This window comes from Chamaea fasciata, unplaced genomic scaffold (genome assembly GCF_029207755.1).
Source record: "Chamaea fasciata isolate MVZ Bird 193981 ecotype frontalis unplaced genomic scaffold, bChaFas1.0.hap1 SCAF_2, whole genome shotgun sequence".
Classification (NCBI taxonomy): Eukaryota; Metazoa; Chordata; class Aves; order Passeriformes; family Sylviidae; genus Chamaea; species Chamaea fasciata.
In genome coordinates this window covers 26693399-26707000 of record NW_027094087.1, presented here as the reverse complement: position 1 = coordinate 26707000, position 13602 = coordinate 26693399, and the positions used below count along the sequence as shown (strand labels likewise).

The 13602-nt window shown below is 40.7% G+C and overlaps 1 protein-coding gene across 5 annotated transcripts in view; it reads right to left on the bottom strand.

The window, feature by feature from the left end:
• Nucleotides 1-13080, bottom strand: part of CRACR2A (calcium release activated channel regulator 2A) — a 60309-nt gene extending 47229 nt beyond the window's left edge. For 2 of the 5 annotated variants that reach the window (XR_010719320.1, XM_066175359.1), the window contains exons 1-2: nucleotides 12983-13080; nucleotides 3231-3469 (exon numbers count right to left, since the gene is read on the bottom strand). Coding sequence is in view for 4 of the 5 variants with exons in the window: in XM_066175359.1 (XP_066031456.1) it covers nucleotides 3231-3398 (168 nt within the window). In the remaining variant the exon portion in view is untranslated. Of the gene's footprint in view, nucleotides 1-3230; nucleotides 3470-4027; nucleotides 4617-10372; nucleotides 10400-10454; nucleotides 10516-12982 lie in introns of those variants that run through there. The other 3 variants (XM_066175362.1, XM_066175361.1, XM_066175360.1) reach the window with 3 other exon arrangements.
• Between the last annotated feature and the right edge of the window lie 522 nt (nucleotides 13081-13602).

Sequence of the window (13602 nt, the reverse complement as noted above, 5' to 3'; positions counted from 1 at the left end):
AGAATTGGCTGAGTGCATTAACCAGGAGCTCCCTGGTTGCCACAAAGGGTTTAGGGTATGCTTTATGAACTGTATGAATTAAATGGAAGAGTGGTAAAAAGAATTCCAAGGTGGTCTTGGGAAGTGAAAGCAACAGAGCTCCTAAAGCACAGAACTATCTGGAATAGTCACAAAGGGATTTCTGAGCAGGATTAGATGTGTATTGCTGTCTGCTTCCAAAAAAATTAACTTAGAAAAATTTGATGTATACTCAGTTTGAATGACTTATTTCATCAGTGCTACACCTGTCTTCCATTTCTTACTTAAACACACCCATCTTCCTGAAGTTTGGATTTCAATCTCTAAGATCTAAAGGGAAACTTTTTAAAAGCAGCTTCTCCTGTGAAATTCTTACAGCCAACACTGCACTGATGAGGGAGAAGGTGCTTCAAAAAAATTACTCTTTTTACATTCAGAAAAAACAGAAACTGGACTCTCACCACCAGATCTCTGAGACTTGCTGAAGGAAGGAGCACCCATTTGGCCACACCAAAAACACAGACCCAGCTGCTCTTCCAGTGCAATGGCCTGCAGGCTGTGCTGCAAACCTGACTGACAAATACGGGCTTCTCCAACCACAGCTGCACAGCCCTAATGCAGTGTCCAAATTTTGATGAGAATTACCCTAAATTTACAGTGGAAAACACCACAATTACTTGCGTTTTCTTGGGGGGAAAAATGTATGAAAATAGGAGGTTCTAATGAATGTACCAACATTTTGCTCCATTAAATTCCCTCTGAATAATTTACAGACTTTTATGAACTGGGGCACACTTACTAAAACTAAGTCAGTGTTTTCCCAGTCTCTAAAGGTTTCTTCTTAATTTAAAAAAAAATAGGGTGGTTTGTGGCTAGGAAAGCAAAATGTTATTGGTCTCAAAGTTGTAATTTTATTTGCTCATTTCAAGCTTACTGTAAAAATACATAGGCTCCTAAAATATTTAAAAGAAAACAAAATAAAACATATTCAGATATACAACTGGAGCTTCAAAAGAAGCTATCTGCACTGCCACCAAATGTGCTCTGTGGTTGCATGATATCTGTGCTTAAGTCTCTCAAAATACCAAGCTTTTACTCAGCTAAATAAAGGGACAGAGGTCAAATAGCTAAGAGCAAGATCTGAACCCAATCCTCCTGTGCACATTAGAACAAAACCTTTTACAGCACTAATTCTCATTATTCATTATAACCTCAAGGACCAACAGATGAAACTGTGGTTTCAAGTCTGAGGTAGAATTTGCTTTGTTGCCATTTCAGAAAACCTCTTGTAGGTTTGAAAGTTGGGTACATTTGGTATTTAGAAATGTAATTAAAAATTTTTAAAAAACCCAGCTATTAACATCTTCTCACAATAAATATCATTATATAATCAAGGAGTAAACCTTTAGTGTAGTTACTGTCATAGACACAAGAGAAAACACTGCAAGATTTGTTCCATCAAGATTAATTTAATTTCAGGCACTTAGCACTCTCTGCTGAAATCATGCCTTGTATCCCATGACTAAAGATTAAAAAGCTTAGCATTAGCATCCTATGTTTGAAGCAAAGCTTTAGGAATGATAAGCACTACAGACCTACCAAACAGCACAATGCAAAAGTGATCAACACTTTGTTCCTTCTAAGGAAAAAACTGATTTGTTTTATTGATTTATGTTTTTCTTACGGGGAGCAATCATGAAAAATGCAGGAAATAAAATCAAGCATAAAGAAACACCATCTCAAATGTCCTGAGCACTTTTATTTCTGTATTAAAGAATTTACATACACTTACATACAAAGATGAAGTTTGCAGGCAAACACTTATAATGAAATAGAATGAAATAGAACTTTATTTGTTATTTGCAACCCTGTTTCTACTGCATCTTTTGCAACACCTGTTCTAGAATCTGAAGCATAAATCTAGCATCACTAAGCATAAGCCTAGAATCAAAGAGAAACAAATAATTTTACTTTCCTTGCAAAAAAGCTATTAAAACTTTTTATATATGCATACATACATACAATTATATGGGTTTTCAATTAGGTAAAAATATATGCCATTCAGCTTTTAGAAAGACTGTAAAATTGGAAACCATTAAACTCTCTGTGGCTTTGGATTTACCAAAAACTACCCCTGGCAAAATATTTGGGTTTTTTGCATTCAGTTACTACAGTGAGATAATGTAGACTGGCAAAGCCTACAGCATAACAAGCATCCACATTTCTCTCTTTTCTCAACTTTGCATAATTGACAGAGGTCATCAGAAAACTCAGCAACACAACTGCAAAGAAAGCTCTTGAGAGCTAGCAAACTGAGCAGTTTACTTAGGTTTTTGCTTTTCCAAAATAAGTAGTTAAAGTTGTTTCAACTGTGTTTTCATACATAGAGACATCTTTGTTTCTGAGGACAGGGAAAGTGTCTAAATTTTCTATTAGATGCTTTCTTTAGTAGTAGATCATGATGAATTTGTTTTGTTCCTGCTCCCCAATTCTGTTTCATCCATAAGTACTGAAGTAGAAATGGATTAACACAAATCATGCTTTGCATGACAAGCATGAGTATATTCCTCTTTTCTGCCATATACTGTTTCAAATCATCTTATCACTTTTCCAATGTGCCACAACCACATTTTCAAAAGCTTTTGTTATATATAGTTGCTTTTCCTCATCAGCATATTCAGCAAATCTGATTTTGGGCCCTCAAACAAATTAAGCACAATTTCCTAAGATTGCTGCCAACATTGAATAATGCTAAAAATACTGTTACTTTATACTTCCTACATATATATGTGATTCAGCTAAGAGTTCACCATTGTCTGACAGTGAAGCCACAGTGAAAGACTTTATTTAGACAATTTTGCTGAAAAAAAGGAGAGATTGTCCAACTGAATGTACTCCTGACACTGTGGCAAATTGCAAAATAATTAATTTAATGGTATTTCGATGTTTTCGACAAGAATAGAATTGAATTCCTGAGGCATCTTTTTAAACATAATTTACTTTCATTTTCCACTTTTTTGTTGCTTTGTCTGTGAGAAAAAAAATGCAAGCATTATGTAAGACTTCAAAGATATTATTTTAAATCCCACATATCTCTTTAAAGTCATGAGGAGGGTGTTAACATTTTTAACTCTAAATTAATCAGTCCCAACTCATTAACCACTTTAGAAGCTTCTCTCATCGTGTATTTCACATAACCAATTCTGTTTTACCTGCATGTCTTGACAAGTGACGAAGCCTTTGCCTTCCAGATCACAGATCTGAAAGAACTCTCGTGCTTTTCCCAACACAGTTAGTTCTGGGTCCTGCTCTCCAGTCCTGCTCCTCTCTGCATCTCCTGGTTGCACAGGACTGGCACAGTCTCCTTTTATTCTGTCCATGGTTACAATCTTGGCTCAGTAATATCCTGGGATGCTGCTGTTCCATTTACCCATAAATTCTGATCTGAAACCTGTGCATGGAAAAAAGTAAGGAAAAAAGCAAATCAGACCCTCTAAATGATGCTTTCCACAAGCTCTTAGCAACCATCTCTTTCATTAGGCACCAAAGGTTAGAAGAACAAAAAAGCTTTTTGAAAATGCCTACCCTTGATGGGCTGCACTAAAGACATTGCAAATGGGATGATGAGCAAGGAAGGGAAGTCTGAGGGAAGGAGATAACAAAACAAGCTCTGAAGGGGAATCTCAACGCAAAATCAGCCAGTTTGACAAGAAATACAGACAATCAATCAACATGAACAAGAAAACACAAGAAATACAGCTAAAGGCAAGAGTTATTTAAAGTCACTTCAACTTGACTTCATATACTTGTCTTGAACATATAGCTCTTATCAAAGCAAGTCTACCAAAAGTAGACACAAATTTGTCTGAAAATTTTTAACAGAACAAAGAATTTTGTAAGGCATTTGACCAATATAAGAGAATATAGTCTGATTCTGATCCAGTATGACCGGCACAACTTGGAACAACTCCACAGAGGCCAGTGAAAATTGATTAAATACGGAACTTACGTTGTCTTCAGAGCAAAGACCTCCGCACTGCGTGGATGTGAAGGTAGAATAAGAGGAAACAAGACCTTCTGCTTGTCTCTGCACTTCTTAAGGTGAAAAGGCTCTGATCACATAGACAGAACAACTCAGACTGGTTTACTCTACACTTAAGTTCAAACCTGGCACTCTTGGAACCCAGCATCTTCTAAGAATTTCACAGAACTCACACAGCTTCCCATGAAAAAGTGATTTCTCTGATAGTCATGGGGCAAGCAGTTGGACTTCCCACATTGCATGGAAATATAAATTTATTCTGCAAACAGACCATTGACTTCAAACTAAGATTTTGGTGAGAAAATCAGCCAGCCCCTCAAACCATGTGACAAAAATCTGCAAACATAGGTAATTTTCCTCTCTTTCCCTCCTCTCTTTTACAACACTAATCATCCCAGGACTGTTGTTCTAATCCTTTCCAAAACTGAAATAACTTTGGCCACATGGCCAAAGAACCTGTCAGAATCTCCCTAAAGCGTTACAAGCAGGAGAAGAAAAAATACTCTTAGAGAAGCCAAGGGATGTCTAAACCCAGAGTCATGCCACCTTAGGAAACTCCTGCCTCAGAATGGGTCTTACTTGAATTTTAATGCACAGCTGTCAGGTGTGCCTTATAAACCCCAAGCCCTCTCTGATAGGGCAAGCCACACTCCACACCCCAAGAGGCACTAAAGCCTACCAGAGCACCTATGCCAGCAGCCCTGGGCAGTTAACAAGGCTAGAAAATGGTGCCATGGGCAATTCTGGTCACACATAACAAGGGGCTTTTGCCTATTATAACTGCCTGAACAGCTGTAATCTCTTTCTCTTATGAGGAAAGTTTCTAGCTCAGAAAGTCTAACCAACATTCAGTAGGTGGGAAGATACACAAAGGAAAAGATCACTCCATGATTGCCCTGTTTCTTAATCCCTTCCACAACATTTCCAACAGTCTTAAAACAGTATATGAGCCAGATGAATCTTTGCTCTCACTGTATATAGCCACCCACAAGTGGATCAGATGGAAAGCCACAATCAAACTACACTGGTGTAATAGTCTGGATAAAATTCTCCTTTCATTCTGCCTTTACACACCTGAACCTCCATTACTCCAATACAGTTCTCCTGGTTCACATCCGTGTATGAGGCAACAAACCAGGCCATCAGTTTCAACTTAGCAATGACACTAACTTAAAATCAGGTTTTAAAACAGCAAAACTCAATGGGACAAGCACAGTTTAAAGATGGTCTTGACAAGATCTGACCCAGACTTAAAATGTATTAGTTTGTTTTGTTTGGGTTTTTTCTTTGCTTTGGTTTGGGGTGTTTTGTTTTGTTGGGGTTTTTTTGGGGAGGTTTTTTTCGTTGTTTTATTGGGGTTTTTTCAGCAATTTCTCAGAAGGCCACAACTTCAGAAACAGGGCAAGCTAGCCAAGATAATAAGTGCTGCTAGTGCCTGCCTCTGCACAGTCCATTAGACTTCCTTAGGAAAAAAGAAAAACTATGCAAGGAATAGATAGCCCATTGAAAGTGAAGGAACAGAAAAACAAAAACAGATTAAAAATGGTGGAACAAAAAGGCACTTTGATAAAGTAGTTTGCAGTTAGTAAACATCACCATGCTTTCTAAATACTTCCATACCACAAAATGAAATTGCATGCATCAGGAGAGCCTCACCTTTTTATAAGTTGCCCCACCTTTTATAGACATCATAAAAACTTGCTACACAGCAAGTGTCTTCAACACAGCAGAAAATTAAATTAGAGCACCTGCAAAAATTCTTAATCCTTATGGCAGCTTCTAAAGCTGATAGAGTTCATCATAATTCCTACAGTGTCCTGATACATTGCAACTGCTGGTAAGAACATGAAAGATTAAAACTGCAATTTGTCCCACATTACTGAATCAGCACTCAGTAATTACCTCAAGGCCAGTTTCAAACAACATAGGTAGTTCCATTCACTTATCTATCTCCTTTAGAAAATGAATGGCTTACAAAATCAATTCTATTTAGACCTTTGATTTCCATTCTTTTAGCTACAAACACACTTCACTATGCAAAATAGGTCATATCATGACCTGATGCAAACAAGCATAGCTCCTAATACTAAAAAAAGATGCGTGATTTAGGAGGTTTCTGTCCATTAATCATGAAGTAAATTTTGGACAGGTCTGCAAAAGGCAGGTCACTGTTAATATTCCAAAAGGCATTTTCATCATTTCCAGTCAGGTCTATTGCAAATCACCAAACTCTTGAAGTACAGAGCAACATTGAGCCACAGATTTCACAGGTCATGATGTGTGACAACCCCATTCTCCCTAACTGTGATAGTTAAAAACCTAGAGAGCTAGTTTGCCTGCCCTCATATCCCTTCAGTTTTTAGGTTTATGTGAAATATTTGTCTTGGCATGTGTCTCTACAGGTACAAATTTTCTGCAGCACACTCCAAAAAATATCATCAGCTGAAAAATACAGTAAGCTTACTTAATACCAAGGTCACCTTGGATTTATCCAAAACACTGTTATGAGAGACCAGTTATGTCTTACACTACAAAATAAAAAATAGATTGCATGCTTTTTCTACGAGAAATATTTATTTCCTAAAACCAAATTATCTTTGTTAAAATAACCCACAGCTGCAGTGTAGCATGCCTGACACATGAACAGGGATCTCTTCAGAAATAACTGAGTGTCAGAGTTGGTTATCTTTCAGCATTGTGCTGAAAAGCTCCTAAAGCTAAGATGTATCACCACAAGGAATTCACCATTACTCTGCCCTGCTTTTGAACACGTGTTCCTCCAGTTAGACAGTGAACTCTCTTGTAGAATCCTTTCAATTTAAACTGGAAAGTTATAGTTTATTTAATTTAATTAGGGCCAAGTGGTCCATCAAGGAAGACTCAAAAAAAGCAGAACTTACGGAGAATAACAGAGGAGTGGGACTGCTAAGACCAAAGAAAGCACAATAACCAAGCTCAAGTACATAAAATTTTCTAGGTACAGGATTGGAGAAAAATGCTCCCTCTGCACATGACACAATCCACAAGAAGCAAACATGTCAGACAAGCTGGACATGAAAACCCACCCAAGGATAAAGAAGGTGGAACACTGAACCCCTGGCTGCAAGGGCAGTGCAGTTCTGCCATCATGGAAGAACAGACCAAACACAAATCTGCAAATAATGGTAGAGGAGATCACTCCTGAGAAAGACTACTAGATCAGTGAACTTCAATGTTTCTTCTACCCATTTAAAAAAAGGGTATGACCGTCCAATGTAAAAATTCGGGCCCCACACTTAAAACAACTAGCAGAGATACAAAGTTGTGTGCTCAAGAAAATACCTGTCTTTTCTCAACTATGACAAAGACAATTAATCTTTAAGCTCTCATGGAAGCATTATAAAACTTGGCCTAACCATGTGGACACCTAGACACAATTGGATGAAAAAAAGGGGACATTCATTCCTCCAGTTTTGGCTTTTCAAGTGAAAGCATGCAAGTCAGAAAATCTTGTAATGAAATGCATCATCAAAGCCTCTTCCACACAGCCTGAATTCACTTCTCTCATGGTGTCCATGATCTCTCATGACTCTTCATCTTAGAAGATCGTGCACCCTGGAGAGGGTGTGGGGAGTTTAGCTCTGGAGGGAGAGATCTAAGGCAGGCTGGAGTTCCTATGAGGGACCACAAGAAGGTGGTCTGAAAGAAATGTGTCATGAAAATCATTTCAGAGTAGCAAAGGCAGAGACAACAGAGGATCCTACATCCACTGGCCTGTAAAAGGAAAAACTAAGTTATGTAGAAATTCCTTTCGTGCAAGTAGATTTGTGTGGGAGAACCAAATTCCATTTAGAATCAGTCTTAACAGACTGTTTAGATTCAGTCTTAACAGAAACTCTCCAACCAGACCTGATTAGCTTTTAAAGATTAAGAGAACCATTACGATCACCTGCTTTGCTATCTGCAAGCTTAAAGCTTCATTTATACCACAACAAGGTTTCAAGTTTCCATAAAATTACTTACAATTTATTTCAAAGTAAGGGAGCTCAGGATAAGTCAAGGAGGAAAAAGACCTGGGAGAAGATATTGTGTGTTATACATACATCAAAGTCATATAAATGAAATTTCTCCTTTTCAGAAGATTACTGGTTAAGGAAAAAAAAAAAAAAAAACCACAAACAAACAAAAAAAAACACCTTAAAGCTAAAGAAGAAGCCTAAAAAAATCCAGATTATATATCTGAAGCAGTCTCTCAACAATATTAACTGTGCAACAGGAGAACAGAAAATATGCTTGAAGCGATTAAGCACTGAGGATTCCAAAACAGATAGCCAAAGACTTTGGACAGAGACCACTTACTCCCCACTGAGCATTTGTCCCTAGATGAATCCATAAATACAAATGTTGGGAGAAAAACAAACTATGCCAGTTCTGTGCACCATGATGAAGAATTCCAGCTCTGACTGGTGAACATGTCTTCATTAGACTTTTAACATTTGCATCCAAGCAACTGGTTTTCACTGGGCTTGTAAAAAAAATTTCTTCTCCCAAAGGCCAGCTTCCCCAGAGGAAGAGGAAGACAAAAGATCTCCTGGCTGACTTCTTGCTGGCTTCTATGGAAGTAGTAAATAAAACTATCCATGTATTAAAATTCAGATGCCCAAAGTAAGCAGGCATATTAATTTATTCCCCATCTTGCTCTGAAATGTGAAAACACTAATGAAAAACAACTAACCGGACATTTATTGCCTAAATCTAGCAGTTCTTAGGGGTCCATACTAAAAAGGCAGGATGAAGTTAAAATGGGCCTGCTAAGTTCTGCTAGGATCCTTGAGATGTAAAGCTACTCTAGGTAATGATTTTAGCAGAAATACATCTTTTCCTCTTGCTTCACTGCTTTGGATACTTCCTTTTTAATGTATTTACGAAGTCAAAAGCTAAGAGCTGCCAGGAAATACAAACTTCCTATAGAAGTTTAGGGGCAGCAATTATCATGGAAATCACAGTTGCAGAATAATCACAAGATCATCGGAACTGAGAGCACCCTGCCAGTAGTCTCTGCAGGCTTAAGGACCCGTTGTTTCCTCTCCCTCCTGCTCTTTCTGCCTTATTCGAGAAAACTGATTCCAAGAAGAACTCTTCTTCCCGCCTCTTGTTCCTTGCCTGCCTGCTGGTTGCAAGAACCTTGTGTCTTCAGAAACTGTTGACCTACACAATACCTGAGCAGGATGGTGGTACAAGTGTGCATGAGTATCTGAGTGGGCGTTTTCCTCACTAAGTCTATCTCTCTAAATTGCCAATAAACCTTTACTGCATACAAATACATCTTGGCCAGCTATTATTTTGGGCTAAAACTCTGGCTAACATTTATGGCTGCAGCACGAGGTTTTATAGACGTCTGCAAGTAAACCGGACAGACACTGGCACTTAGAGAACTTGTATCAGAACTATTACAGAACTACACAGAACTATTCTACCATTATTTTGACTGATTTCTAAAACTTTTTTTTTTTTTTTAATTCAGGGATGTAAAAACTATTGTTAGGAAGGACCATCTTACAGTATATGCAACACATTCTAAATGTAGTGAAGTCAAAACCGAGCTGAGTCCATCTGACTGCAAAGAATCCCAGAATCATTTTGTTGGAAAATGCCTCTAAGCACAATTTATTGTGCTGCATTGTTCCAAGTACTGAAATTAAATGTGATTAACTATATTGATAACAGCATTACATTAGTAATTGGTGTAACATGACGTTCCGGCAGTAGATATTGCCAATTCACATGGGCTGTTCCATTTGTAGACAAATTATTTGCACTCGAAACCCCCTCCCCCTGAAGTAAAGATCTGGAAAAAAAAAAGTTACATAGTGTAAATACTCCTTTTAATTGTCTTATCTTTCAAGTTTTCCTAATGACTCACTGCTAAATGGAGCTACTTTCAGCTGGTGAAATCAGGTTGACAGGAACATCTTTATAAGTACACCATTTTCACAAAAAATCCCTTGAAATATTCTGCCTCCTCCAAAAGTCCTTGCTAAAAATGTAACTTCTGAAAAAAAAACCAAAACCTTTTATCTGCCTGAAAACTAACAGCAATTTGGCTTGAAGTCTAAAATACACTATTTCTAGTTTTTCAAGGAATGTTATATCTGTAACCTGAGTTAAAGGATTTTGACATGCAAATTAAATACTCTCTTCAAACAGGAATTCATTTTTCACAGAAAAAAACATGAGTCGAAAATTTCAGTCTACTCCACCATGGACATTGGAGGACCCAAGTTAAGGCAGATTCCACTAGAAGACAGAGACATATTCCAAGTGTTTCCTTACTTATTTGGCCCTCGGTTTGAAGCCAGGTTGGCACGAATTTTTGTCTTCAAAACTTTCGGAATTCCTAAAACTACAAACTTACCCTGGGAAAATACCTTCACCTGAGTCAGTGGAACAGGTTTTATGGGACAAGAGCACATCAGTGAGGCACAGGAATATTTAATTTGCTACTCCACTGTTTTTCCACTGCAAAAAGTATTGGTAAAACGTGATACTAAAAGAGTCATATTTTCCTATATGCAGAACAAGATAACCTTCATGCTATCTGCTCCACACAGTTCACTCCCAAGGCCTTGGAAACACATATAAACAAATCCACTTATCTGTGTTTGATTAGGAGGCTTGGTGTACTCCATCCTGTTCAGTTCTACAAAAAAAGTCTCGCTATGCAAACAATTGAAAATGTATCATTACAGATTCTTAATTGGATTTTAATTCACTACTACTTTTGAATAGAGATACAACTTCCACTCTCTCCATGAGCCAATTACTCAGAAAGTTATCTTTTACAATTGTGAGGATCCCTGACTTCATTTATGCTGCTCTTCAATTAATGGAAGTTCCCAGCAAGACCGTTCACTTTCCTTAACACCCCCCTGTGAAACTGAGGAATAAGACGGATTCAAAATCTTTAAACTCAGTTTCAATCAGACACAGACATCCTGGTACTTCTGCACAGATTAGGTCATGAACAGTGGAATCAATCATGTTTTTACATCAAGTTTAACTTGAACTGCCTAAATCTGCATTTTTCAACAGGAGAAATAAAACCCTATAGATGTGCCACTCCCAACTTAGACGTTGGGACTGTATGTTCACATATATTTAGACTGCAAATTAGCAAACAGTGGAGAGGAAATCAGGGCAGACTACTATATTCTTTACTCCTCCATTTATCCACCATTTACCCACCTAAAAAATCATGATAGGATATCATTTTTCAGTGTACAGAAATGGGAGGAAAAGAGAGACTTGTTAAAGCAGCACATTCATCCTGTGGTCTGAAGAAACCACAAACAATGCTTGTTGAGTGATGCTCTTAAGTGCATTTATTTCTGCTACTTTTTTTACTGTTATCTTCTAGTCCACCACAAGATAAGAGGAAAGGATTGGGGGGGGGGGGGGGGGGGGGGGGGGGCCAGAGATAGTTCACAAGGAACCAAAGATATCTCATTCATTTCAGCAGCAGTGAACTTGAGTCTCCGAGAGCTGGCAGGCCATGAGACTGTAAACTATTACTACCCTAAATCTCATTTGCTACTTAATCCATTCACAGAAACTTATCTGCCTTTTTGTACCTCAGACTCTGACTTTTGATTTCTTTGCTTGATTTCATGAAAGATGAGAATCTAGTTTAGAGAAGACAAACATTTAATTTTCACTCTTGTACTTTTGGATGTAATGGTTCCCTTTCGATCTGTACAATTACTGAAGCTCAAATATGAGGACCTAGGAGTTCTTAGAACAACTCACAGAAAACCAATAAATTTTTACCCATGCATCAGAATAATTCACGTATTCTAAAAAGAAAAGCGAAACTAAGCTACAAACTACTGTTGAAAACCACTAAGTTGCAGCTAAGAAAATAGAAGAGCGCACTAAATTAGCCAAAGTGTTCCAGAGGGATTTCACCAGTCTCCCAATTGTGACACTACCCACGTTTCACTACATGCAGTCATGCTACTGGTGTATATTAAGAAATCTATTACCCTGGTAGCAGTACGGGTTTTTGTAACTGTCATTTACAGTCATCATAAGCCTTCAGTAGAAAGAAAGACAGAAAACGAAATCAGAGATCACATAAGTGCTACAGCAGAGTAAGAGTGACACCAAACTATTGCAGGGGGACACCGGAATCCTTTCTACAACCACCAGGAACAGCACTGCCTTCTTCAACAAGCACTTGCTGGGCCTCAAGGCAGTCACCAGCCACAAACTCCATTGTCTTCTGTATCTGCAGGGAAGCGAAAACCAGCGGGGCAGCCCCTGAAGCGGCCAGGCCGTGCAGGGACTTCTCTGCGACAGCGTCTGTCAGCCTCGGCACGGAGCTGCTACACGAGGCACGGCAGGAGCGCCAGCACGACGACTCCCCGTCACCGGCACTTTTGGGCACCACCTTTGGGAAACATTCCGCGTGTGGGAGGAGTCACGACAGCCGCAGCCCCGGCACCGAGCTGTCGCTCCCCACGCCGGCCCCGGCCCCGCGGCGGAGCTGGCTCCATCGCCGTGCGGGCGTTCGCGCCGCAGCCGGCGCTGCGGGGGCTGCACCACCAGCCTGCTGGCGGCCGCTTCCAGCCACCTTCCAGCCTGGCAGCGAGCCGAGGGAGGGGCAAGGGCAGTGCCCGCCGCCCCTGCCACCCTGCCGGACCGCCGCTGCCCTCGGGGAGGAAGCGCGTTCCGCGCCGGCCGCCGGGCCCTGTGCCCCGGACCCCGCGCAGGAGGCGCGGCTTGCGACACGGCGGGGCTCGCTTGGGACAGCGGGGCTCTCCCCGCGGGGCACGGCGAAGCGGCGGCCGCGGTGCTTCCCCGCCGGGAGGACGGTCCGGCCGGGCACGGACCTCGCCGTCCCCTGGCCCGGCTCCCCCGGCCCGCGGTGCCGCCCCGACTCACCTCCCGCTGGCCCGGCCGGCGCTCTCCGGGCTGGAAGCGACACCGCGGAAAGGCTGAAACCGCTTTCCTAACTTTGTTTTGAGCACGGGTGACATAATCGGGCGAGGCGGGCTGTGCCCCAGGGGCGGGACGGCCGGCCCGGCCTGTCCCTCCCTCCCTACCTGCAGCCGGAGCCCGGTTGCCCCGCCCGGTCTCACCTCACCTTGGGCAAGAGCGGCTCGCCCTCGGCGAGATCAGAGAGCCAGGGGAAGGCGAGGAGGGTGAGCCTTCCTTGGTCCCTCTTGCAGCCAGGACGGCGTGCGCGATGGTTTTCCAGGGTAAGGGTACGGGAAACCTAAACGGGTCAGGGCAGGTAGGTTTGGAAAGGCACAGGAACGCCCATCCACAGCAAGGTCCTAAGTGGTGACCAGTCCAAATGGACCTACTAGGATCTCCCCACCTTGTCATCTCAAACTCTCCAAGTTCTGTTTGCAAAAAGTGGCAGCAGGAGACAGAATTGGTTCACATTTCATTCACTTAGCCCAAAGTAAATTTTGAAAAATGCCCTCTTCTGGGATCATGTTTTCCAAGTAGTTCTAGAAGAAGAGAAAAAACTTTGACATAATTCCCATCACTTGGCA